This window comes from Kryptolebias marmoratus, linkage group LG9 (assembly GCF_001649575.2).
Source record: "Kryptolebias marmoratus isolate JLee-2015 linkage group LG9, ASM164957v2, whole genome shotgun sequence".
Taxonomy (NCBI): domain Eukaryota; kingdom Metazoa; phylum Chordata; class Actinopteri; order Cyprinodontiformes; family Rivulidae; genus Kryptolebias; species Kryptolebias marmoratus.
Window position 1 is genome coordinate 22,246,550 of NC_051438.1, and position 27,690 is coordinate 22,274,239.

Below are 27,690 nucleotides of genomic sequence, written 5' to 3' on the forward strand. Positions count from 1 at the left end.
AGGTACACTGAAGAAGAGTCAGATGAAACAAGTGAATTTCTTGACAATTATTCTGTTGAGAATGAGAATCAGCTGAAATTAAATATCAAAGAGCCGACAGCCTGCTTAAAAGTTATTTTCATTCTCAGATGTTCTAAAAGGTGTAAGAATTAAACAAATTACTGGATAAATATCAGCTAAATTTAGTAATTGTACTAAAGTAAATGTGCCTATTGTGCAGTGTATTACTACTCGTACGTTGTTGTGCTCTTTGTTAAGTAACACAGCAAAACCTGACAAGCTGATGTTGGCTAGTTAATTAGCCGGGTACCCAGTCTACTGCAGGGAGTTTATTTTACTAATAGATGTGCTTACTTTTGCAGCTTGTTGTAAATATCTGTTTCAAAACAGCGTTAATTTAAATGAAGTGATGGGTGTCACTTTTTTGGTGAACAAACTGTGTTATCTGTGTTATTTGCCATTAGAAACATTTTTAAAAAGCTGAGTTTAACTTTTCTTTAACAAGGAAAAAAAAAGTTATGGGTATTTTGTTCTTGTTCATCATACTCGACTGACAGGTTGCAGGAAAAGGGTGTAGGGTGTCAAGGGTGGAGGGCTACTGTCCACTGCATATGACCAGACATCTCTGACATTTCAATATCTGGAATTTAAATGCACAATCCCTCTTTTTATATATATATATATATATAGTCCATATAATGAAAATGTGTGTGTGTGTGTGGCTATTAACATTGTGATGTTTTGAAACTTGGCCTTGCCTAGCAGCAGCAGCTCCAGCTTTAAATTGAAGGCACTGATATACAACTGTAAAAGGGATATCAATTTTCTCCTCTGCCTAAATAAACATTTTTCACAAGATGTAAAACAATTCGTTTTTTTTTTTCTTTTATTTAAATATTTTTTTTAGTCACAAAGTAAAAATAATTCTTTAGCTTTAGATTTTCCCTGACTTTCAAGCCAAGCCATATTTACGATGTCTAAATGTTAATGTGTGGCTTCCTCTTTTGTGTTTGTGTGCAATAGTACAGCAGGCAAAATACCAATAGTGTTGGGGGAGGACAGACATGGGAGTGGTATTCTGACTTTTCATTTGTTCGCTACCCAGTAATGATTATTTTAGCCTCTAAGCCGCAGATTTGTCCTTGTTTTGCTGTGGGAAGCAGCATCAGCAGGGACAGAGCAGCACTGCCCTGACTGAGAAGCTTGTCTGCAGCTAAGCTGGTTGGCAATGGGAGTCAGGTACACCACATGGACAACATTTTGAGTGCTGTCACAAGAAGTCAGCTGGGAAGTAAAAGAGACTGATATTTACTTTTTATGTGTGGATGGCTTGGGTTTAGCTACAGTTCCTTTGTGAAATCATATGCTGGCTGAGTGTGAAAATATTCCAAATATAGACTTTCATCGTTGTTTGTAGGGTTGGTAACAAGCCAGTTTCCAGCTTGCATGAGCAACTGCGGAAAGCTGACTTTTGGTTTAATTTGGAAGACTAGTTATAATCCAGACTCAATCCCCTAAAGATGAAGCTTCCCCCCTCCTCCCACCACTGTTGGATTACTGGAGTGTCTTTAAAAGGATAAGGACATGCTTATCACCGCTTCCTTCCCTCAACACTTGTCTGGGTCTTCAGATGTGGGGGAGGAGGGTCCATCATCACTCTATGTGACCAGTGTGGTTATGAGTCATAGAGATTAGGCATCTGACAACTGCAGATCAATGATAATCACAGTTTATGGTGTTTAAACTCCAGCAGTCGCAAAGACATATGGATCCTAGCATATGCCTCAGCTCCCACCCCGTAAATTTCATCTGCAAGCTTCATTTGACTGAAGAAAAATGGCTAAATTACATGTCCAACAGCTTTTGGTGCGTTAGGTTCTTGTTAGCTTTAATTGCCGTCAAACCTTCATTTATTAATGCACAGAGCTGAGCATGCATGGCTGAAAAAAAAGCAAATTTACAACTTTAGGTTTATCATGTCAGCTTTGCGCGTTGTTCCTGAATTTATTTTTCTTAAATGAATAGTTCTGACATATTTCTGGGGTTACCAGGCAACCCAAGAAACTCATGTCCAAGAAATAATGTAGCACATAACATTCCTTAAAACTTAAAAAAAGTGTTTTATGCCAAACAGATTAAAAAAAAACACGCCATCGGCAACATTGAAAATGAGTTGATAGAAAATTTTTCTTTTTCAAAGAATGATTTAGCTTTTTAACCCATTTTCTTCCCTAACAAAAAACTGAGGTAAGCTAACATTTTTGTGGATACAGAAGACCTTATCTTCATGTGAAATTCTGATAGAGAATTGACACAAAAACATCAATGTTTTTATGAATATACATAAAATAAAGATTTCTAGACAAAACCTTTAAGCATTATGACAAAAAATCAGTTAAATCATAGCAGAGACTGAGCTGTAAAGCAGCTGAAACACTGCGCATGTGAAAGACAGAAGCTACAGAAAAAAAATAACTTGTCCTATCAGTTTAGGGCGGTTTGTATCACTCACTGCTAAAGAAGTGTTGTTTGGAGTGGTGGGAGTTTGGGAAGGGTGTTGTGCTGGAGCAGGGAGTCCAATCCAGCTCACATAAGCATATGTGTTGTTTGAGATGCTATATTTAAGTGTGAGGTTGTTACTTATCTCATCGGGGTGTGATGGTGGAGAGATGAGGGAGCTGAGTGAACTCCTGGTGGACCCAGGCTGTGAACCCTGAGCTCCTAGCTTAGGAGCAATCTGGGAGTTGCAGAGAGAGCCAAACCACACGGGGGGACACAGAAATAGAAGCAACTTGGTGTGTGTGCTTGTTTACCTTTGTGTCAACATTTTTGGTTCAGCTCATTAACCTGTGCACCTGGGTGGATCAGAGCATCTCTGGCTTGCTATCTCTCACTTCTTATGTTTTTCAGAATTAATAGCAATGACTAAACTCACACATAAGCGTTTTAAAATCTGGCTAATGAACAGATGCAACATAGGTTGACGGGGCAGCTATTGCACCTCCAAGGCAGTGAATCGATTTTAGCTGATACCAGTTAACACATAAACCCTGTAGCACTTTCCTCAAATCTAATCATGGATCCATTTAAACTGTGTTAGCCGGGAGTCTGCTTGCCATTGAAATGGGTTCTCATTTTCTAATATTTTTGAGAGCATTGGCTAAAAATGAGGCAAGTGCAGAGGTAAAGTAACAACTATATGTCCTCCGTCTCCGAAGAGGAAACGAGATGCCACGCTCATCCGAGCTCTCCCCTCTTCTCCTCCCATTACCCATGCAGCCAGCATCCTCTCTAAATTGTTTTGCATGACCTTTGCTACAGTAGCTCTAATTATTACCATCACACAGGCCCTGTAAGGCACACAGCTAATTATGCTGGATTTATCTGAAGGGACATTGGTGCCATTCTTCATAGGCGTGTCTTGGCTACCGTCATTGCGGGTGATCTAAACCAAGAATAAGGTTAATTTGGATAATACAGTAATTGTAATTAGAGTCACAATAATTACAAGCGTAGTTTAGTAGCAATGAAGACAAGTCCATTAGTAATAGAGATCTTAATGTACTTGTTGCATGAATGCAATACCTTATGTAATTGAGAAGAATGGAATTGCCAAAAAAAAAAAACAGTGAGGGTGAGAAATGCTGTGCAATATGCATAATTACATTATTACAGAGCCAGATTGTTTCTGTTTCCTTCCCATTGTTCAGAATTGATGCTTGACAGCAGTAACTGAAAGATGTATTTTCAAAGGCATTGCGGGATTATCCGTTAATGTAGGTACCAGGACCTCTAGTCATTGCATCTCATAAAGAGTTGTAACTAGAGGAAGCAATATTTTTCAAAGCTTCGACATGAATAAAGAGGGGCAGTTGGAGCCGTCTTTTGGCTGGCGGGCAACTCGTGTAATGAGCCTAAGAGGGTTCCAATTATTCCACTTGCGATCAAAACGAAGACGGAGATTACTTCTCTTGCCTCTTTTTTTCTTTGACATTTTACACAGTAACATCTTTTGATAGGGGCTGGGGGAGAGAGGGAAAAAATCGTTTGCCAGTGAGAGCCTGATAGTCTTGAACAGTCTCCAGCAGTACAGTCCTTTCTGTCTAGCAGAGACAAGGCAAGGCTTTGGCACACATTTTTTTCTTTATTCTTTAAATGTGTAATTTAGTCCATGGTACATTAGTTTTCTCTCAGAGTAAGTCACCTACACAAGACAGAGAGGATAAGACCACACACTCTGGCTACAACGGACTTGATGGCTGATTTCCACCATATTTTCCACCAAGCTATTGTAAATAGTGGAAGGCACACAATAACTCACTCACAGCAGTTGTTTTCTAATGTTGCTTAACAGTGTAAGTTATGTTCCTTAGAATACAAAAAAGTGAGTTCAGTTATTTGATTGTGTTCAGATTTTTTTTTCTGTGCTTTTACCAGATTACAAGTAAAAGCACATTAGATGCCTCAGGGTAACAAAAAGGATTTCTCTACTATGGGACATCAAACTATCAGCCTTGGAGAAATGTTGAGGAAAAAAAAACAACAACAAAAGACAAATAATACTATGTTCCACAGCACTAAGACAAAAAGAACTCCGCCAATCTGCATCAGCACAGATAAACATCCACCCCTAAGATATGTTCTTAGTAGATAACAGCTTAGGTTGAGTGTTTGCAACACACAGAAACACAAGCACACAAGGACACAAAGCAGAGCTTTGATAAGCAGCAAAAATTACTACATGTTGTTTACGGAGGCAGAACAAAACAATTCAGGGTCTTCATTTCAAGAAATCAAGCTATGGAAAGGAGGAAGCAGGGTTTAAAATGCATGTCAATGAGGTGGATTTGACTCGATAATATAGTCGTTATTAGGGAGAAACAAGATATCTGCTCCTGTGTGTTTGTGTGTAAGTAATTGCGTGTGTGTGTCTGGCTGAGATTTGAGAATACAGTGCCTTGTCTTCCCCTGTGGATCCGCTGTGGGGGTACGAGGCAGAGATCCACCGTCTGTTGCTGTTTTCCGTGACCCCGTATATCCCCCCACAGTGAAAAACGATGTTTGCCCCCGGAGACAGCCCTAATACAAATTAAATTAAATGAAGTCTGTGCAGATAATCCCTGTGTGTTTCAGCTGCTGAAATGCCCACACCCTCCCTCACGAATGAATGCATCTGGACCCCTATCCGCTGGCCTTGCTCTCAAGCTGCCAGACTCCCCCCTCTGACTTTCTGCCCCGCTACAACTGCGTGCAGGTGTGTCTGTGAACAAAAATGTGTGTTTTACTGTAAATTTGTGTTGTGTTTGTCTCTCTCTGACTCACACAGAGTTTATTCTCCTTCATTTGTTTTGCCCGTGTGTCTGCATGTATGCATTTCTTCAAAAAGATTTATTTTTGTTTGTGTCTGGCTTATGCACGTCACACAGTTTATTTATTGTTCTTTGTTTTGTTTTTTTGTTGTTGCTGTCGTTTTGATGCTTCATCCGTATATATGCAGTTAAATATAGGAAACCATTTGGTTCAAATGTTCGCATTTTTAAGCTGCACTCTGAATATAGTGGTGTAATTGAAAGCTAACAGTATCGTTGAACCACAAAGCATCAGAAATTGTTTTGTTTTGATTGCACCCTGATGCTGGTCTGTCACAGTCCTGCTAATACGCTGGATTTACAGATGCATTGATCATATGCAAGCAGCTAATACTTTGCTGTCAGACCCAGCCCTGACAGATGTCTAAAAGACCCTAAATGTTAGATGTGCTTAACAGGAAAGTCCAAGCAAACAGGATTAAAAAAAAGATAGTAAAGCTTCTAAGAATGGATCTTTAAAATTAGTTGAAAATGTAGTTTTAAACTTCAGGATTAATACAAGGATATTTCTGGTCTTTTAAATTTGAATTCTGTGAAAAGGTTATTAATAGTTAATATCTTACCTTTGGTGGATAGCTCTTTATAAGACCTCATTCTGGAGAAACAAAGTTTAATTCTGACTGGACTGATAAGCTAATGGCTAGACAGAGTGGGCTTAAAAACAGGTAAATTGCTTTTGTCTTAAAACAACTCAGTTCTCATTTTTAATAGCAGTTCATACAAACACTCTTTACACCACTATCAGTTTCGCATTACAGTTATTTTGGCAGAAACAGTATGATATTATTGTCAGAAGTGCCCCATGGTGCAGAAGAAGTGCTACAAATAGCCATAAAGGTTTAGAAAACAAACAGCACTGACGTGAACCACTTAAAAATATTTGAATTTAAAGTTGTTTCAAGACGACAGCAATCGACTTTAATTTTGGCCGCACTTGAACTTGCTGTTAGTTTGTCAACCCAATCAGAATTAAACTTTACTTTTCTAATGAGATTGTTCAAAGAGCTATCTACAGCAGGAAAAATATTTAATGTTTATAACTTCTCCACAAAACCTCGCGTCAAAATATCTGAACTATTGCTTTAAGTAAAAAGACTCCTTCCATATATATATATTTGTTGGCATCAAGCTGCATCATCTGTCCCTGAATTAAGGACCAGCTTTGATTTGCGTGACAGAGTTTTAGCAGCTGGTATATTATGATATCATTTAGGAGGTTGAGCAAGATTGGAGGTTTTTTTGATGAGGTGCAGCCTCAGTGCAAGTTCCTACATTTGTGTGGTCATAGTTTGTGCACGTGTGTACTGCAGATCTCATCACCTGCACACATGCCCTTTGAAAAGCTCCATCACTCCTCCATCCAGTCAGCACGCAGTGTAAACATTGTTTGTTTGAGCGAGTGGCCTGGGGTTGTTAGATTAATGAGCGCTGATGAAGTTCCACTTGTATCCTAGGTGCTGCCTCCCCTGTTTGCTGGAGTGGCTGTGATGTGGTAGTGTGTCTGGAGGCGGTGACTCATTCCCTTTACCCAGTGTCAGATTAAGGCATGTCAATAAACAGACCCACTCAATCCATCTCCGAGTGACTGCATCCGCTCACAGAGCCTCCCAGTCTGTAATGAGCTGCTGCAAATCTCCATCAAACTAAAATGTCTGGAAAGATGCCTTGTCACAGTGAGCAAGAGAAAAAACAGAGAGGGAGGGCAGGGGAGACAGAGTGACTACAGCTGCACTGATGTGAGTGGCAGCCACCTTTAAGCTGCTGAGAGAAATTCCACCAAGATACACTCTTCCATGCTGAAAAGGGCGAGTTAATTTGCTCTGCTCGCATTTCTCATTTCTGTTGTCCTCATTGTGCATTGAGTTTATTAAAAAATTTATTCTATGCTTACCGATTTCAACAGTGAGTGAAAGTAACGCTGTTTATTCAGTCACTGCTCTCATGTAAGCATTTAAGGCGAATGTGTTTACATAATCTGCAGTGTTTCTGAGTGTTTATTTTTAAGGCCCAGCCCAAGGGAGGTAAGAGAAACCTTTGGGAATATCTTGTGCACTAATTTAACATGCCCCCCCCCTTCTGCACTGGCTGATGTAGGCCACAACTGAAGAGAGAAACTGCTATCTAGTGATTCTCTCAGTAAAATTAAATGACTGCTTAAACCATGTTTGTAATAGTTTTTCCCGGGGGAAGGACGGAAACCACAAAATCTACCTGGATTAGACAGTCTCCTTATAGTTTCCGAAGTCTATCCAAGAAATCACCACCTACCAATCTTGCGGAGCCATATATGCACATTAACGGATTTGGGGATGAGAGGAGTGTGAAAACTTTTCAGTTTGACGTCCAAATTAAAGAAAATCCCTCAAGACTTGCCTGAAGGGGAAGTTCCTGCTATTTGAGTTTGATTGGGCTCCACAGGCTTTATGGAAAGTAAGCCGATTTCTTTTAGGAAACCAGCGTGGATATTCAACTCTTTTGCTTCCTTCCTCCTCTTTTCCTTTTTACCCTGTTAAGCCATAAATTGTATGTCAGTTTTCTGTTTGACCTACAAAAAGAATGGGTCTGAAAACAAATACAGGCTCGAACACTGACCAGGTGTTAAGCGAAACTTTATCCTCCCTTATGAGCCTGATTGAGGCAGTACACTCTCATTCTCTCTAATGGACACTATAACACCATCTGAAAGGCTTAAAAGCACCAGCCTTGTATCTGCAGACAAAGACAAAACAAAAACACCAGACCCGGACGCCATGCAGCCACCAACAGTTTGAAACACCAGAGCAGTGATTCCCTGTAAGACAACAGCTCTCACTTAAGCCTCTTTAGCGTCAGCCGTCTCCGCTGGAATGCAGACGTCTGCAAACGGCTCCTATTATTTAAAATCTTTTCATCATGCCGAAAGGGAGGGAAATAGCTTTGACGTTGAGGATCTCATGAATAATGAATGCCGTTTCTATCAATGTATGTATAATTCATCACATCTCCACTAACCGGACTTCTGTGGAGCCTGTAGTCCTGAGTGACGCGGAGACTGGTCTGCACCATTGTCTCCGCTTCGCAGTAAAAAGATCTGCAGATTCTTACGTGGGCGGGATGCACAGGTGGCGCAAGCAACAGCCTCAGCACCTTGGCCTTTTTCCTCATAGAACAGTGGCTGATTGTTTTGGTCTGAATGGGCAAATATTTGTTCAATTTCACACAGGAAAGGCAAGAAAAATGAGGAGGAAACACAAGCAGGAAGTGGCGTTCTGATTCACATATCTGTTTCATTGTGTTTTTGAAAACTCGTTATTTAGTTCACTCAAACAATACTGCACATTTAACACTCATGGTCAGAGACATAACTGACCTCATGACAGCATTTAGTTCATTGAGTTTATTCTTTTTCAAAGTGCAAACAGCACCAAGGCAGGAAAATCTTTTTAAAACCTCTCGACACAATCCTTCACTTTCATAGCATGATGGATTTCCCAATGAGTGGCTGGGTTTGGGGGTGAACTTATGGGTGATGAAGTGAAATGATGCAGAGAATGTGGCAGGTTATTCGTCACACATGTACCCTTCTGTCACAATTGATTGTGTATAATTTGAGTTTGCAGGGGAGCCAGTTGATATTAAATGGTAACAACTCTCTGTATTCATCATGCCGGGCCTCTTTTAGAAGGCAGAAATAGAAAATGTAATCCCATCCACAGCCACGGCTGTGCCTCAGGCACTCTTTCACCCTTTTTACTGCTGATCCTCCCTCTGGGGCCCTGCCCTCTCTAAAGGAAGAGGGAAATCTATAATCTAGCAGATGGCACAGGGTCTATGGGAAATCTTATAATCAAGTTGAAGGTGTTGATGCTGGTCACTGAGGTATGGAGCAAAAGGTCTGCGATAGTTGAAAAACATTTCTCTTCTCTTACAAGAGAAACAAACTATAAGTCCATCTCCAAACAGGTGCATTCATCGGCTACATCTTGGTTGTGGGTGTCACACTGACTGAATCTGAGCTGCTTGGAGGCACCGCTGGGTGCAGACCCAGAGGCGGGGACCTCGGGCGCCAGCACAGACTTGTGAGTCAGGGATTGTTGCAGCAGTGCTTTTGTGGCAAATAGGAATCGGAGAGTCTGTGTTTGCAAAAACGAGAATGTGCAAAAGGCTGAAAGTGAAGCATTTCTTTTCATGGGCTTAGTGTATCCTGCAGACCCAAACATTAACTAAATTCTTTGCATCCACACTGCAATATTGCATAAAAGGCAAACACATGTTTATGTGCAGACCATTCTTCATCTGTTGTAATTTCTGTTGCACGTTTCATTTATTTATTTATTTAAAATTTTGTGATTTGCTACATTTGAACTTGACAGGAAAATTGTTTTCCCCCTTTTTATATCTGTTTTTGTTTGGTCCCCTAAATATATTCCTCCACATCCATAAATATAGCAATGGTAAATCAATAACAAGAGACATTATGTGGCATATTTACTTCCTGGTCAGAGGGGAGTCTGTGACTGCGCCGCAGTGTCGAGGCACAACCTTGTGCTGCTCAAACACAAAACAAAGCAGACAAATTTCATCTGACAGTCCTAATTGATTCTGTCTTGTCTGTTGTTCTGTATGTTTAAACTGTGCGTTTTCATCTGGGAGCATTCTTTGTCCACAACAAGAACGTCTGGATGTTCTTTGTCAGCTAAATTGATGACATTAAAGAGTCGTATCCATGACAGACATGAGTGAGTCAGTGCTGTAATCAGTTTTTTCTCATTCTAGATGCTCAGTTTTGTTTACACCCCCCATATACCCTGTGTCAATGTATTAGATACAATTTATCTCAAATGTGAACTTTGCTTTAAAGATTTATTGTATGTGTTGTTGTTCTAGTTGAGTTAGGTCTTCTGAAAATAAATAAATATTTTTACGTATTTTTGTATTACATCAGATTTTTTTAAAGCCATTGTTAAGCTAATTCTTCATATTTTTGTAGCTTGCTTTGTGGTTTTAATCTTCTGTCTTTATAATACATACAGTAGACCAGCTGTGTGACTTTTTTCTCTCTTTTTCTCTCCTATCTGTGTGACATCTGCTGAACTTGTCGGGTGTTTACTGGTGTAACAACTGGTGTCTTCACCCCACAACCACCCTCCCTCCTCTCTCTTGTGCTCCCCATGCCCCCATACAATGAATACACTTGCATCCAGACTACCGAACCAATTGTCACGCTGGGAGGAAGGCAAATCAAATCTTACGGCAGCAACTAGGCGAGGAGATTGCTTTTTCCTCTCAGTCACAGAGAAGCAAGTTCAGCGTCGCTGTGCCTCGGGTTATGATGGAGAGAAGGAAGCAAAGGGTGAAAAGTGGAAAGCTACTGGGCTGCAGCAGCTGGACTCTTGCTCTCGTGTTGGTCGAGCTGCACCCATTTCCTCCCCCATCCTCACCATTTCTCGCTGTCCCCTCTCTCATCCTGACACTGCCGATCAGTCACCCAGCGACACCAGGGACTACATTCCTGCCTCCAGTTCTTTAGACGAAGCGGAACAATAATTATGGGGATCGAGTGGCTCTGGCCGCCAAACTAGGGCCGCTCAAATCACAACAACACATTGTCCAACCTGATTAAGTGGCCATTTGTGGCATCCTCACTGTAGTTAAGCAGACCTCGTCCTCTTGCCTGAAACTTGACCTCCCAGCAAGATATATTGACATGTCCTCCAATTTGAGGTTGCTCATAAATGTGGGGAAAGACATTACATTTCTTTACAGGAACTATGGGCTAATGCATCTGATTCTTCCTCAGAATAGACACTCTTGAGTGACTCATCAGTGCCCAAGGTTATCCCCTTACTTAATGATTTATTTCCTGTGACAATTTAATAAACCAAAGAAAAAAAACACATGCTCTGCTTAATGACAAACTTTAAGTTTAGAAGAAGAGTTGAAGTGGAAGTAACTCAAATACTGGAGTGCGGCATGTAATAGCACTGAGAGAGGACTAGATTTAGAAAAAGTAAGACTTCCACTTCAGGACAGGAGCAAGTTTTGAGAACTGGAGAGGACTTACTGCCTTCCTCTTTAGGCTGTGCTCACCCAAAACACGCCAACCAAACCAATTAATGGTTGCTTCCGAAGTGACATTCACAAGAAATTTTCTATCTGGTCTTTTAAATGAAGTTTTCCTCTTGTTACTCATGCCTTGCATTTTCATTAGTCTCTCAGTGGATGTGCAGCCACTGTGGCAGATGAGGCAGTTTAATTTGTGTGCACTGGGATCAAAGCGGAGCACAAGTGCAACACAAAACATTATGCATACACTATACAGTATGTAATTTCTATATTATATACACATTATTCTGTCCATACAGTAATAGCCATAAAAGAAATGCTGCTGTTTAAGGTTCTGCCAAGAGTAATACATTGTTTATCAAAACACCATATAGCGGAACATTTGAAAAAGGTGCTACTATTTATAAGTTAATTAAATAAAAGTGTAAGTCTTTAATTAATGATTGATATGAGTTGCAGTATGTTGGCACTACTTTTACCTTTGATATTTAATGGAGTCAAGCTGAAGGGGAACAAAAGGAGTCAAAGAACAAACACTGGTGCCCCAGATTATAGGATGATATTAAAATGTTAATTAGATTCCCTTCATGAATTATCTTCTGTATAGCAATGAGTTAAAGTGTAATTAGGGGTAAATAGTAAAAAGGAGACGCTATGATGATAACCTTCGGCTCAAACATGTTGCATCATAAATTAACAAAGCCCAATCTGAGCTCTGACCTGTTGTTGTTGCTTATCTCAATGTAACTTTCAAACAGAATAATGAGGAGTCAATTAGGTGAGAAGACAAACTGTAATTCATCTAATGATTTAGAACACGTGTGAGTACAATGGAAGATACATACACCTCTGATATACAACCAAATCAATTACAGAGATGAAGCCAGTGTTAGCATCAGTCAGCTAGCATTATACAAGATGGATGTTGCATTTTTGGTTTTAAACTTTATTCAAAACCAAATTAGCTAGAAGTAAAACAATAATTAAAAATTTTGAGGTGGGGTTTTGTGGAAAAGTTATGAGAGTTTAACATCTTACCTGTTGTAGATTGAATTTTTCATTGAAGTTGAATTGATTCTGTCTTAAAACAACTCCAATCTAAAAGAAATCATAGCAGTTCGTTCAAATGCTATTTTACAAAGATTTACACCACTATACATTTTACACAACAAGGTTATTTACATAGAATTCTGTGGCTATTTGGAAATGTAAATAGTAGCAGCACTTCCAGCCAGTATATCATGATATTTCTGAGGGAATGACCATGAAATAAGTTGGTGATAACCACTGTGAAGTTTTTGAGACTGGAGTTGTTTCAAGAATTCATCAATTCACTTTGGCCTTGGCTCCACTCACACCAGCTGTTGGTTTGTCAATGCAGTCAGAAATATATTATATTTCTCTAAACTGAGACTGTTCAAAGACCTATCTACAGCAGGTAAGATATTAATTGTCCATAATCTTCCCACAGAACCCCACTTTAAAAGATCTGATATTTCACTTTAAGCACCACAAATTGTTGCTTATTTGTTTATTTATGTTTTTATTTATTCATTTTCTTTTTCAAGTGAGATCAAAAAGACGGTCTCCCAGGCTTTGAGGAGTCTAAAAATGTTCAAATAAATTACCATATAATAAGCCAAGTGTTTGCACACTGGTTCAATCCAGATGTGTTTTGTCACCGTGTGTGACAGCTGTGCAGAGGCCCAACAGCAGGCCTGTGTCAAATGCTTGGTCCACTTGATAATGAGAAACTGTGCTCCAGCAGCAGCATTAACCTTTCCTACCATCAGGGTGGCTCTTTTGTTTCCCAACAAGGTTTTGATGCTGGCTCTTTTCTACGGAAGTCAGCCATTGATGCAGTTTTATCAGGACACAGTATCTGTACCGTGGAATTTTAGGAGAATACTATGTTTTCTTTTTGCAGAAACACCTGCATCATATCAAACTTTATCTGAAGAGTTTTATCCTAACCTTATCTGGCATTGGAAATTCCTCTGAGAGGCTTTGATATGCAATGGCTCTCTGACGTTTCACTCAGTATGAGTAGATGCCTGGCAGATGTGGAAGGGGCCACCTGCTCAGCGTACTGCAACTCCTCTGTCCATGTGCTCTTTTTGTCAGGCATTTTTCTAACTAAATAAAAGTTGAAAAAAAAAAACAGTCCAAAGGATGCCTTTGAACAGTTTTCTTTAATGTGGGTCAGAGATCTATTGCACACATCCTCTGAAAGCCTTTTCATCTGCAATTGTGGAGTTAAGATTCCCCTGGTACACTCTTAATTTCATCTACTTCTCTTACAGTTATTTGTTTAATATTTCAACATTAATGTCTTCTCAAACACGGTAAAAGTGAAGAGTTCAGGGAGGGAAAAGGGAAACTTTTTTTTCTTCTTCTATCTGCATGATAGTCTGTCCTCCCTAATGACTCCATTTTAAAGACAGTGGGCTGACCGGCAGAGCAGGGAGGGCGCACAGGATCGAGAACGGGGAGGGTGCGGAGGAGAAGTAAGGCTGTGCTCACTGCAGCACTCTCCTCTGCTCTCAGTTCCCAGTCAGCCGCTCTGTGTGTATGTGTGTGTGTGCGCGCGCGCTTTGAAAGAGAATAGGAATCAGCCCTTTGAAAGCAGAGGCTGCTCACCAGGGCCTTTGTGTAAAATAACATTTCTACTGAAAGCCCATTACTGCTAACATTGTTTTGGTTGCTTCCATTATTAAAAGTACCTCTCTCTGTTGCCCCCATCATCCCTCCAACACCCCCCTCCCCCCATCCACCCCTTCATCACTCTTTTACAGACGGAGAATTATTCCATTGATTCCAGTTACGTGAACAGCAGAGCCCACCTCATTAAAAGGTATGTCTTGATTAGGAATTGTTACAAGCGCCTCATTACCATTGTTATCTCTAATTGTTTTATCTAATGAGAGCACAGCCACAGTTGGTGTAGTTTGCATGTGTTACCTGCATGTTTCTTATTCAGTGTAATTGAAGTGGGAGGATAAGATTTTGGGATAAACAGAATTACTTTATTTTGCGATTAGTAGAGGCTTGTGGAAATGAGCAACAAGTGTTGTTTTCAGTTGTTTCTTCAACAAGAAATGATATTCATATTTAAGAATAAAGCTTTTTAGCATGCAGCCTGGGTTGCACTGACTTATGGCTTGAATTACAATCTTCTAAAAAAATGGCATTTAAAGGATTTCTCAAGAAATATTTAAGACAATAGATTTATTAATAGCCAACACTTTTCTTCTTTAGATAAGGAGTGGAGAATAAATATTTTCATTGTGTGTTGTTATTCAGCTCCCCCCGATGCAAGGTACTTGATAAGGTTGCAGGAATTCGGTGACATAGTTCTAGTCCTGATGGGGGTCATGTCAAAACTCCCTCCAGCGATAGGAGGTTTTTTGTAACTAGTGTTTAGTTTTTACCTGCAGCTGTAAAAGATTCAGTGCTTTCCTTTGTTTGAAGTTAAACCCGCCTTTTGAAATCCCATTACGGTTATTCCCCATCCCCTCTTCCAAAAATTCCTTGCATTAATGTAAACAAAGAGCATTCAAGTGTGGGCCTCTGCAGGATACTACAAAGAAATCCCCCCAGGAGCTAGTGAGCCTATGGTCTGAGACAGGTGCAATTACAGTGATAACATCAGAAAGTGGGCATTACCTCCGCTGGGGTCCTCTCTCCCTGGCTGGAAAATTTGTGGCTTTGGCTGGGGAATGCAGCTACCTTGTACTGTCCTTCACTGGCTCTTATTGTACCTCCACTTTGTTTGCACACTTTGGTTTGCTCTTATTCCTCCCCCCTATATTTCTTGTAACCTCTATGATTATAAACTCTGTTTTTGTGCCCACATGCTCACTCCTATTTAGTGTTGTTTGTAAAGTAGAATTTGTTCCAGTGAGATGGAAATCAAATGAAGGGAAATCACGCTGTTACTGTGCAGCTGTTGATTGTGCCCCCACACCCCACCATCTTTATTGACTGTGAGCCCCAAACAAGACAGATGCTCAGTTTGTATGCTTCCAGCACTTCCTTCATCCATCTTCCTTCCAGGAATTCCTGATTACTGCAGTATTTGTTTGATTGCACTGAGTGAGTGCCTCCTGTTTGTTCGTTCCGATGTCCTTGAAGGCAGCGCGTCCATTCAGAACGTCCCTGTCTGAAACAACCCGTAGCTCCTCTGCAAGGTACTTAATCCTAGAAAGCTCTCAGAAGATTTACAATTCCTTTTTATCCTGCTGTTACTGCAATCAGAAATTCAAGAGAGTCCTTGTTCTTTTCAAAGGTGTAGTTGTTAACAAAGACTTACTGCAAAATAAATTAATATTTTTCAGCTTTAAATCCATGGAAATGTTAAAGGGCAAACAGTCATTGGAAAACACAAATAGGGACAGGGATGGAAAGACAGACAGCTCGTCACTAACCACAAGAGACACAAGGACGAAGGACATGGTGTTAGAAAAGGTGATGTGACAGTTAATCAACATTTCCCTTTCCTCCCTGCTGGCCCCCATGTAGCACATCAACATTCAAGGACCTGGAGGGCAACAGTCTGAAGGACAGTGGCCACGAGGAGAGCGACCAGACCGACAGCGAACATGACGTCCAGAGAGGACACTATGTTGACACGGCTGTCAATGACATGCTGAACATGACTGTCCCCCCTAATGTTTGCCAGCTGCCAGACCAAGGTAAGGAAACCTGCTTGTGTGTTTGTGTGTGAGCTGTGTGTTTGTGTGTGTGCTAAGAGGTTCACAACATCCTTTGGAGTATGTTTTGCTCATTTCAAGATAAGACCAGTATGGATTTGTGTGTGTGCTTTGGTCTGTTTTTATCCTGCTGGAGCATCTTTTAGGATCCATTATGTCCATTGCAAGTCTCAGATGTGCGTGAATAACATCACAGTTTTTTTGTCTTTGATGTCCTTCACTTTCAGCTAATGTGAGGAATCTCTGACAGCTAAGGATACCCTTTGATACCAGCTTAGGCAACTTTATTGACTGATAGTAGCCATGTCGGCTCTTTAAGCGGGGGCTGACTTTAGATGTGCCTGAATGGCAGCAATTAGGCTCACAAAGGTAGAGGGTGGAAATCTACATATATCCATGTGTCCTCATCCATTATTCAATGGGATCATTTAGCAGAGAATTAATGTTGATGTTTCATTTCTGACTCGCCGTTTAAAAAGACATCCACTTGCTTGGCAGGAGTCAGTAAAAAGGGTCATGTTCATTCTTAACTAGTGCCAGTCAGACTGAGGGAAAGTGAGGATCAGTTTGAGATGGAGAGGAGGAGAAAAGCAGGATAAAGATATCTGGAGCAGACCAAAATGTTGCATGAGGGTATTTACTAAGCTCAAAGGAAACTCCAGTCACAGGTGCAGAAACTCAGTGGAAAAGAAGAGTCAGCATGTGTGAAAATTGTGGACATTTTGGGATGGTTCCCATTCACAATTAAGAGAAATCAACAACAAATTATACTATATTATACTCTTGAGATATTACTCACTGTATCTGCTCCAAATTCTGCAGCTTTCATCAAATGTAGTGGACTTTTTTGGCAATTCATTGTCCTTCTCACTATTTGACTATTTTATTTCTCAACTCACGCAGGAGAAAAATCATCATGAGTCAAAAATAACAAAAAGGAGTCCTACTTTTTGAATTAAACTGGCATTCCTGGAAGGAATGCGTATCCCCACCCCGCTGGCATGTCAAAGTTTTAAATAAAGCTCTCTTAGTGCTCAGAATATGTGTTGAGGATCATCTCAGCTGCTGCTACACTAAACTGTATTGTGAAATCTATAAATTTCTAGCCATTTTGTGTTTGCTAAGATCAGTTTGCTGAAGTGACCATTTTGAATCATGTCAACTTCAAAAATGACTCAGTTGCGGATGCACATCCAAGGATTACTTACTGTGATTTTTATTCAAATCTGTGCAGTGGTTCATGAGATATTTATTTAACAGAAAGACAGAATTGACTCAAACAGGTCATGGCAAAGTCTCAGTCAAAGATCTTGTGTGATCTGTTAGTGCTTGGAGTATGGATGACTCTCAGCTACCACCCCATAAGTTTTTTGCTCAGTATATGTGGGATTAACAGTTATAACCATTTTTGTGTTTGCTAAGGTCAATTAGCTGTAGTGGCCATCTTGAATTGGATGACTCCAAAAGTTAATGAGTTGTTGATGTGCATCCAGTGATTGTTTTTTGAGAATTTCATTAAATGTGTTCAGTGATTCATGAGATATTTTGCTAACTTACCACCAAACACAGACATGGGCAGTTACATGATTGCACCTCTTTCATTGCAGCAGGCAATAAAAAGCATTAAGGATAAAACTAATGTGGTTTAGATCATTTTCTTTAGTGATCTATTTTTGTCAGAAGCCTGTGAAGTGTGTGGGGGTGTGGTAGTAGGCAGTAATAGACAGGCTTGTTCTGGTCCAGTCCCTGGCATATTTAACCAACCAGATGCTTCACTTGGAGCAGTTTCACTATTTATGTTGTTTGTCTAGGGAAAAATAACATTAGACAACTTGCATTTTATGTTCATGGAGAATGGAGCTATGCGAATGCATCTGTCTTTCTGGCCGGCAGCTTCTCACTTTTTAACAACTTAGCTGAGAAATGCAGATTGGGGTGTACCAGGTCAGGAAGAATGGTGACCATTAGAATCAACTCATCCTGGGTGTTTTCCCCAGCGGCATCCAACTATAATAAATGATGAAAAGTGAATCGGCTGTCTATTGGTTGCCAGCTGTAATTACTTCACAACCAGCAAAAAAATTCTTATGCCTCCAAAGAATGCATCTTGACAGGTCTTCTGGTAGTGGGATCTCATTATTGGAGACAATTAGAAATGATGTACATGAAGAATATTACAAGGGGAGAGCTCTCTGAGGCAGTGCGTTTTTCATTAACACCACCAATGATTGTATCTGTTTCAGCAAAATGGAAGCATGCCTCCTGAATGTGTAATGCAGCACAAACACTGCTGGTAAACAGAACAAGGGGCTATTTCACAGTGCCGTCCATTCTTTTAACCAGAACAAAATAGATGATAACAAAGTATCTGTTTGGAATTACAATGTGTTTGCTTCTTATTGGCTTTTCTTTTCCTTTCTCTTTCATCGCAACTTGCTGCAGGCTCACTTTCCATCCAGCAATTTTCTTCAGTAAAAGACTTTAAGGGAGGGAAAAAGACCTCTTAGGAATCTTTTTGCCTTTTTGTTTTGGAAGTCGGTGCCACAGTGGTCACACCAGAGAGGTTTTCCTAGTTATTAAATGATTTGACCAAAAATCCCATGCAGAAACTTAATGACATGGTAAATGAAATTGACCCTGTTACCATCTCAATAGACTAATTACACAGTTAAAGGGCAGGGTATAGTGACAGTGTTGGGCAGATAAGGATGCAGAGTTGATTTCATCTCTTCTGTTTTTATGAAGATTGACATTTCTCTGGACCGCCTCAGGAGAACACTTTCTCCATCATTTTCCTGCTGCTTGTTTTGTTTTGTTTGTTTTTCCTGTCGAAACTAACTTTTGCACAAGGACAAAATATATATAAGACTTGGAGTTTGTAAGGCATGATTACAATTTATGTGTTCTTATCAGTTTCATTGAGAAAAAAGGACACTATTGAGTTAAAAAACAACAACAACAAAAAACAAATAGGCATGTTCACTAAACATCCTGCTGTTTAGATGTCTTCTGGGAGTAAATCTGCTGTATAGTGTGCCTCTCCTGCCAGCTAAGGCAGAAAACAAGTTGAGAGGCTGCAATTGCCAAAGGACTGCAACAACACACCAGCTGAGGAAAGCAGTGCCTAGATTTTTTTTTTTTTACGTGTGTGTGAGTTTTATTGTTCTGTTTTCTTGTGTTGATAAGTGCTGAGAACAAAAGGAAGCTGGAAGAGGAAGGGAAGAAGGGTTAAACTCTCGGGCTTTCACCGTGCAAATGTTTACCATTCCCAGTGCCGTGTAAAAGATGTTGTTTGCCCAGGAGACAAGCCGTTACCTTTTGACAAAAACCCTGTCTCCGCGTCATAACGTCGACTTTCATGTGGGAATCCATTTGTGTGACGAGATTCAGCCGCTAACTAGCCCAGCTCCACATCACAGTGGCCCTTTTTCCCCCTTTCTGAAGTAATTTACGAGTTTGATATTTGGCTTCTGTCCATGGGTTGTGCTTTTCTTCTCCATGTTGCGGTTTCAGCAATGCTATTCATTAGTCCTCCACCGGCTACTACCAAGGTAACTTTCAGTGAAGTGCTTGTGGAGAGATTTTCGACTCTTATATCTGAGTGAATAACTCTTTGTTGAATCCCTGCCAAGAATGTAAAGAGGCATGTGCGCTCTTTTTGAAAACCTGACCTTAAATATCCTCACCCAGTGGATTAGATTAGCAAAGTATCTGAAGAACAAATTACATTAAATCTCTTAAAATCTATCAAGGAGGGAATATCTTTACCATGTAATGGCTCCCTCATATCTACCAATAGAATAAAAAACGGATGATATCGCTGTAACTATAAACTGAAAAAAAAAGAGCTATAAAATGAATTCCTCTTTATCTTTACAGGCATGTCTGTGAAGTTAGGGGGATTGGGTTGAAATATGCGACATGCTAGCTTTGGCTCTGTGGAACTATTAGTGTCAAGGGAGAAGGAAAGGAAGAGACTCTGAGGGGGCTGGTGACAAAGGGAGCTTAATCTATTTTTTTTCTGACTTTCTTTGATTGTTGTAGCTCACATTGTAATTCCTCCCAGATATGGATGAGCTATGGTTTTCAAGGATTAAGATTGTTAAATCACTCAAGTTATCTCCCCAGGAGGGGAGGAGGGGGGCATAGTGTCATTTTACGGCATCCGATTTCTGGCTTTAGAGGTTTGAGCTTTGGCTTTGGAATTGTTTCCAGGTCATTGTATAAGTGCTCATCAAATGAAATCAGTCCTTCTTGGGTTATTAGACTCAAAGGGATACAAGACTGCTCAATTAGTTAGAGCATGGAACAGACCTCTTTTATTTCTGACACATTCTTTGGCCTCCACCTCTGGAGAATATCTCTCATCTATCTGTTAGCTCCCTGTGGGTGTGTGCCTGAAGCTACAGCCCAGGAATGGAAGCCCCCTCCATGGGGCTGCAAATTTCTCCATATTCTCCTTTTCCATCAGCAGATCCACAGGGTTTCACTGTTCCTAATTGATTTAAGCCCTCCCTGCTTTTTTTTTTCTCTCTTTCTTCCATATGTCTCGACTGCAAACATCTCCAACCCACATCTCCTAACTTTGTGCCAGTCAGGCACTTCCCTCTCCCTGTTGAATTAGAGAAAGAGTAAAGGCACCTCACATGTTTCTGCTGCGAACTTGCCCTAAATTCACCACAGGAACATTTCTAGTTTGCAGTTCTCTGATCTACTAACGAAAATGCTGACAGGTGTCAGAATTAGGACGGCAACAGGAACGGGGCTGTGCTGACAACATGGGAGGAGGAGAGAGTCTGTGTGTGAGCGACACACAGATTGAGAGATGAGCTGAGAGTATAGTAAGCAGTCTTAGTGAGAGAAAATAAAGGGAGAAGAAGAAACAATCTCTCTGACAGGCAGAAGGGACTGGTTTTTTTCTCTCACTACAAGGTAACTGTGAATTTGCCAGAGGATGTGAATGATTCTCAAACAACATTTGATTGAATTAAGCATCAGAACTCTTCTTGTGATTCGAGCTGGCAACAACACGTGTTGCTTTATGATACTTTATGATTAGATTAACATATAAACTCTGTACTGGGACCATCCATTTTGATTTGGATTTGCCTAATCTAATGTGGAACCGGTGGAGGTAAAATGGCTGACAGTGACAAAGAGCTCCATGCAATACAAGCATTAAGGAAGATAGAGTGCAAACACACTTCCACGCTCAAACACACCAGAGATTGCTCGCTAGCAGGTGTAGTGGAGTCTGTAATGAACAACCAGGTTGCAGATTTTGCCTCCAAGTTGTAGAGACTTAAGAAAAAAGAGGAAATAAAATGTCATTTCAAGCTGTGTCCATCTGGGCTTATCTTTTTTTATTGTGCTTATCAGTGAATGAAATTGTGTTACACTGTGAGGTGTCTTGCTGTGTCATATTGAAATTACATCTAATGTAATAAAATAGAGCTGACTGATATTGATTTTGCACCTTGTAAAAGAAGACTAGAAGGAAAGATGAGGTTTTTTTTTTCCTCTTTGCACATATCTCACTGTGTGAAGAAAAACTGTCTTTGCTCTAAAAACGTTCCTTTATTTTTTATTTTTTTAACTGTCTGTGGCCTGTGGGTAGGATTTGTTTGCCATGTTTTTATAAATAAACTGTCAAATTCTTTTAAAAAAATCATTTGAAAGCTTTTTCTTTTAGCTATGTTTATTGCAGAAATGTAAAGAACTAAAACAGATTTGGCAGATTTGGATTCTTTGATTTTTTTTGCAAGAGCTGCCTCTTACAATAGCAAAAACACAAACTAAACCAAACACAAAAGGCCTTGATTTCCAACTGAGATGAAAAACATATAGTCATGTTATGATACCGTAAAGGCATCCCCTGAACCCTCACTCTGTCAAAGCCCTTCTGAATATACTCAGTGTGTTTAATCAGCTCAAGAGGGGACTGCTTATCTCTTTGCACTTGTCATGGATAGCGTATTGAACATATCAGAGAGAGAAATGGGAATAGTTCATTATTTTCTAGAGCTCACAATGAGCCTGATGTATCTCGTTGCAGGCCCTCCACTGACAGCTCATTTTCTACACAATCCTGGCATTCAGTTCACAACGCGGCGGGGCAGGAGTGAGACGGAGACTTAGAGAGAGGGAGGAAACACAGCAGAGGCAGACAGAAAATAGGGCTCCGGATCTCCATTGCTTATTCATGATGCTGTGGCATGCTAGGTGTGTTAATAATCTCCGCAGAAACCAAGTGAATCGCTGTTGTTTGTTGAACACCTCGCCAAGCTGGGTCCCAATCAGCAGCAGATGGGAAAACAGGGGGATCAGGATGATCCCAGACAGAGGGAGGGAGATTAAGACCAGGTAATGTGCAAAAGTTGATGGGGGCCGAGTGTGTATTAAAGAAAGAGGAGCGAGTACCTGAATTTTAAATCCATCGCTGAGTGTGTACACAGCATATTGAGCGTGTGTACCTGCAAGTGTGTGTCTGTAAAGGTTAAACAGAAATGGAGTGGGAAAGAGAAAAACAGGGGAGGAAGATAAAGAGATGGCAGGAGAGAGAAATACTGGGGATGGGGGGGGGGCAACAAGTGAAATTCAAGAAGCGTATAGCATTGTCTTCAGTCTGCTCGCCTTCTGTGGTCCTGATTGATTCTGCTTCTTGTCTGAGGAACTGAGGCCACAGCCGTTTTTCTAACCACATTGCATTGTGTTTTTAATTCTTTGAGGTCACAGCGTGGACACCACCATTGAAACACAAATCAGGAAGTTACTCTGGTTGTGGGTTAAAACAAAGGCCTATGTGGACGAAGGGACTCCATTTACCTTAATGCTAAAATTACAAACACCTTGTTGTTTTGGGTTACTTTACTTTCAAAAGTATCTTGATACGTCTATAGGGTTTCCTACAAGAGTTCTTTTTGCATTACACGTTTTATTTTTCAACCAGAGGGGTACATTTACTTTTAAATGTAGCTTCTCCTTCACCACAAGTTGAAGAAATCAGTATCAGCTTCAAAGAGGCCGGCTACTAAGGACTAAATTGAGCTTAACTTGTATGGGTATCAGTTTGTTTGTTATTTTTATCCACAAATGTGAAATAATGTGTATTTTTCCAGGATACACGTCACTTGCTTTGCTTTTTTTTACACAAAGCCACCTGTAGCACTTTATTTTTATTGTGAACAGATTTGGTGAGGGGTGGTGAGGTTCAGAAAATTGTAAAGGACTTTTTTATACATCAATATCTAACTTAAATTGGTAATTTATTTGAAAACATACAATCTGGATGATTTGCAAACAAAATACTATTTGGTATAACTAAAGGTGTATGACTACTTTATGTACTTTGTAATAAATGGCTCTTAATACTGTAATGTTGTCATCTTAAAGCAATAGTTTAGAGCTTTTAAATTTTGGAAACATTATATAAAAAATGTCTTACCAGTTGTAGACTTGCTAGCCCAAGTGGGGCCAAAAATTAAGTGGATTATTGTCAATATAAAACAACTTAAATTTCAAAGATTTCCAATTTTTTTTAATGTAAACTATCCTTTTTAACGTAATTAATATAATTTTCTTTGATTTAATTTTCTCCTAATTATTAAATTATTTTTTCCTTCTTTCTGTCTCCATGCCACCAGTCTGATATAGCTTTTCTGCCATGGACAGTTGATCTAAATCTGAAAACAATTTACCCCCCAGTGTAATAATCTGATGATCTTGTGCAGTCAAGTCAATATAACCAGTCAGTACCAAAGAATGTTCTAAGTGCCATTCTTTATTTACAAATTTTACACCACAGGCTTTCGCAGCAAATGCTGAGACTGCTGCGCACACACCTGTCATGACAGCAAAACCTGCCATGAGACAAAGAAAACCATTACAAGTCGAAAGGCACTGTTGCAGATTCTTATTCACTGTACTTTCTATATGTGCTGAAATTTCTTTTTTATTGCCACGTCTGTAGAGACTCTCTTCCCAAGGAGAATTACAACATCAGTTGTTTCAACAAATGTCAATTATGTTCAAGTGACAAAGCTCTCCAGTCTCCATGGTAATTTGGCAGTAAAAGAAGGAAGAAAGGTGATACTTTTCTAGAAAAAGCTGTGGAAGAAGGCGGATTAGATAGAATCTTTTTTGACATTTAACTAGTGTGTTTACGTTAACCGCAAGTTTATTATCATGAACACGACAATGCAGATTCTCTTATACCACATAAAAATTAAAAAAAGAAAGCCTAAATTAAAATGTTGTGCTTTTAGGTTATGTTGTTCTATAAGATGAGTTGAATTTACCCTACTTTTTTACTGATAATGATTGTTTGATGGCTTCTTGGCCAGCTGTGGTCTCTGCATCCTAATTTTGATTTTTAGTGCAATTTAGGGAGTGATGCTGCTGTTTTAACTCTAATGGCTGCTTTCAGCTGACTAAAACTTTTTATAGTGCTGCTTTGGGAATATATCCCCATCTGATGAGCCATTGTTAACTGTTTAGTAAGTAATGCATTTGTGTGCATAAAGTAACTGTTAACCATGAGAATCTCTCCGCCCCGTGGAAAGTAATTTCAGAGCAGATCCTCTGTTGCCAATTTGAACCCATAACATTCCTTTACAAAAGCCTCCCTTACCACAGCCTTGCTGATGAAATAGTTTGACTGTGGACTGATACAATGTGGAGTAAACAACTTGATGAGGACATACTATACACATAGACTGACTCAAAGGAGCCTCAGTGTGTGGCTGGAAGTGGGCAAGATATTTGCAGAGTGACTGCCAAAGTAAGGCTTGTATTACAGGGATCCCAGGATATCAGACACCAGGCGGCCTGTGCTCCCTCCAGGCAGGGCAGAGTCTGGCAGCTGGCCCACAGCCCAGATAGCTATAATCAGCTCCATTACCTGTGGCACTGACGCCCATTTAGGAGCCCTCGTTGTGGAACTATGGCTACACTGCAGGGATTAAGGATGCAGCAGAATTTAGGAAAAGTACAAATAACATTCAGTCTACATAAGCTACACCTGCTGCAGACACGAACACTGTACACACAGAAAGGCATTCGTAACAATACACCACAAAAACATACAGTGGAAGGGGAGAGATTTTCAAGGCATTATGTGTCTTGGCACAAGGCATTTGTTTTATCATCTCCCGCTCTATTCCTGTGAAAGAAAAGATTAAAAATACTCTGCTCTGTTTTAAGGAGGGGAAAAAAATCAGCTGTCTTCTGACAAGTACATTGTAGCCCGCAGTTTTCTGTCCAGAATACAAAGAGACATTTATCACTGCAGCTGTGGCAAGGAAGAAAGGAAGAGAGGGGGGTCTCCTATGCTGCAGCATAGTGTATCTCTTTTTTTAACCCTTATTACTTCCTCTCTGTGGGAGAAATACTTTGCCTCCCTCCTCTCAAATCCATTTGGGATTTCCTTTGTTTGATATTTTCCTTTATTTAACTGTCTACCTTAATTCCTTTGTCTTCTCCATCCTGTTTTTCTTATCTTAGCTTTCATCACCTTGGTTCTTCTGACAACATTATTGCTCAAATGGAATATGAAGCAGAAATATGTAAAGCTATCTCGTCCTTCTCAGTTGTGGCAACAAAAGGTTACTTCCTCAGGCAGAGCGCTGTAATATTTTCATATCTTCCTCTCCTCATGTATATTCAGTGGGAATGATTTCTCCTGTAACATTTTACAGCTGTTTAAATGCAGGATTCCTGTTTCAGATGCCCTGTAAAAACCAGAATGTGCATATCGGCTTTGCACTCTGCAGAAGTTAAACTGAGGTTAAAGAGAAGTCATCCAAACCATTGCTATCATTACTATCTTTCATTCACCAATTAGTGTCAGTGTTCCCCGCGCTGTCCCCTACATGACCTTGCAGAGATGAGCTCAGTATGTTGTAATTCAACATTTTGAGTCAGTCTCACTCGTGGGAGGCACCTTATGTCTGCTACTGACCCACATTATAAACTATTGATGAGTGACTGAGGGCACGGTAACAGAGAGGAGGGACTTTCTGAGGTATGTGAGGACCCAAACAACCTCCCCTCCTTGCCCTTTTACCTTCATCTAAAACTTGCCTGCATCTTGTCTCTTAATAGACCTTTATATTGTGAAGCCAACTTTTTTTTTTAAAGCTTGTGTGCGCTTTTTGTTCCCCGTGTAATGAACTAACTCTCAACCTAGTAATTCAGACTAAATAAACACAAATTGCTGCTGATCTGAACCGTGTCTTCCTCCTAAATAAGAATCAAAACTGTATTGTGCGTGACCCAAACAGCACGAGTCAGCCTGAATTACCCTGCCATAGACAGGCAGTAATCTGCCTGTTTGGACTTGGTTCATTTGTGAGAAAGGTCAAGAGCCCAACAGGATCTGGAGGGGTGTTTCTACGTTGTGGTGTAGCTGGCGGTGGTGGATAATCAAATTAGAGTTAATTTATCACCATTAAAAAACATTTGCAAAAGCCCTCTATTTTTCAATTTTGCTACTAATATGATGCTTCCTTGAGGCTACCACATATCTTTCTGGGCTTTAACCTAATTATCATATCACATTAGTGTGTTGTGTAAAATCAGTTTAGTGTGAAACATGTAAAAATTGCAGGAACCAAAACATGCATCCTCATATGTAGAAAAGGGTTATTTCAGGAGTTTTTTTTATGTTGTGTCTTCTAAGAGACTGAATGAGGGACAGAATGTGCGCATCTTGCGTCCAAACGTGACTCTTCTGTCCCCCCATTTTTAACAGGGAGCATGAAAGGTAATGAGAGAGGTAGGTTGTTAAGTTTAATGGCACACAGGAAAACCCCGGAATGGCTCTTTTTAATGATGTGCCTCTTTTCATGCAGTCCTCGTTAAAGTTGGGGCCAGAATGCTTGGAGAGGACAGGGAGGGGTCTGTGTCCATGCAGACACTGCACACACACACACCCCACAGCCATCGTCTCCGAGATTTGCAGCGGGGGTTCTTTGTGAGCTCTCCTGTGCTCCTTCTGTATTCAGCTCACATTAGCATCAAAAAGTACTGTAAATAAACCAGGCAATCAGGCGCGACCCCTTATATCCACAGCGCTCGCAGACTCCCCCTTCCTCCGCCGTCTCCTCCACCTCCTCTGCTGCACTCTACATAACTTTAACTCGCTTGGATTTGCAACTGAATGTCAAGCATGGTGTTTGGCTTTACCACAGGGCAGGTTGTTCCTCGGCTGTCTCTCGAGAAAAGGAACTCGAGGATCGAGAAGAGCAAGGGAATTGGATCTTTGACACCTGTCACTTCCACTCTGCTGCACCTTGCTCCCTCGCCACACATAAGGACTTTTCATGTCACAGCTCAGCATGTTATCATGAGTGGGCACAGGGCCTGAGAAATCCAATTACTACCACTATGTCAGACCCCAGCCACCATCCTTATGTACGCTGCAGTCATGTTCCTCGAATCAGAAAAGATGTGCCTATTAGTTCCTTCTCCTTTCTTCAGACCGGTCTCCCACCTCCGTTTTAATCTGTGTGTCTTATAGTACGGGCTGCAGCTTTTCTCCTGGACTGCCTCTCCACTGACAAGCC

General features: G+C 40.4%; 1 protein-coding gene across 7 annotated transcripts in view; it reads left to right on the forward strand.

Annotated features, from left to right (window-relative positions):
- The window catches only part of pcdh19 (protocadherin 19), a 55,619-nt gene that overhangs the window by 16,253 nt on the left and 11,676 nt on the right, over positions 1-27,690 (forward strand). For 4 of the 7 annotated variants that reach the window (XM_017408343.3, XM_017408344.3, XM_017408339.3 and 1 more), the window contains exons 3-4: positions 14,210-14,268; positions 15,936-16,108. In XM_017408343.3, the coding sequence (XP_017263832.1) occupies positions 14,210-14,268; positions 15,936-16,108 (232 nt within the window). Of the gene's footprint in view, positions 1-14,209; positions 14,269-15,923; positions 16,109-27,690 lie in introns of all 7 variants that reach the window. The other 3 variants (XM_017408342.3, XM_017408338.3, XM_017408340.3) reach the window with 1 other exon arrangement.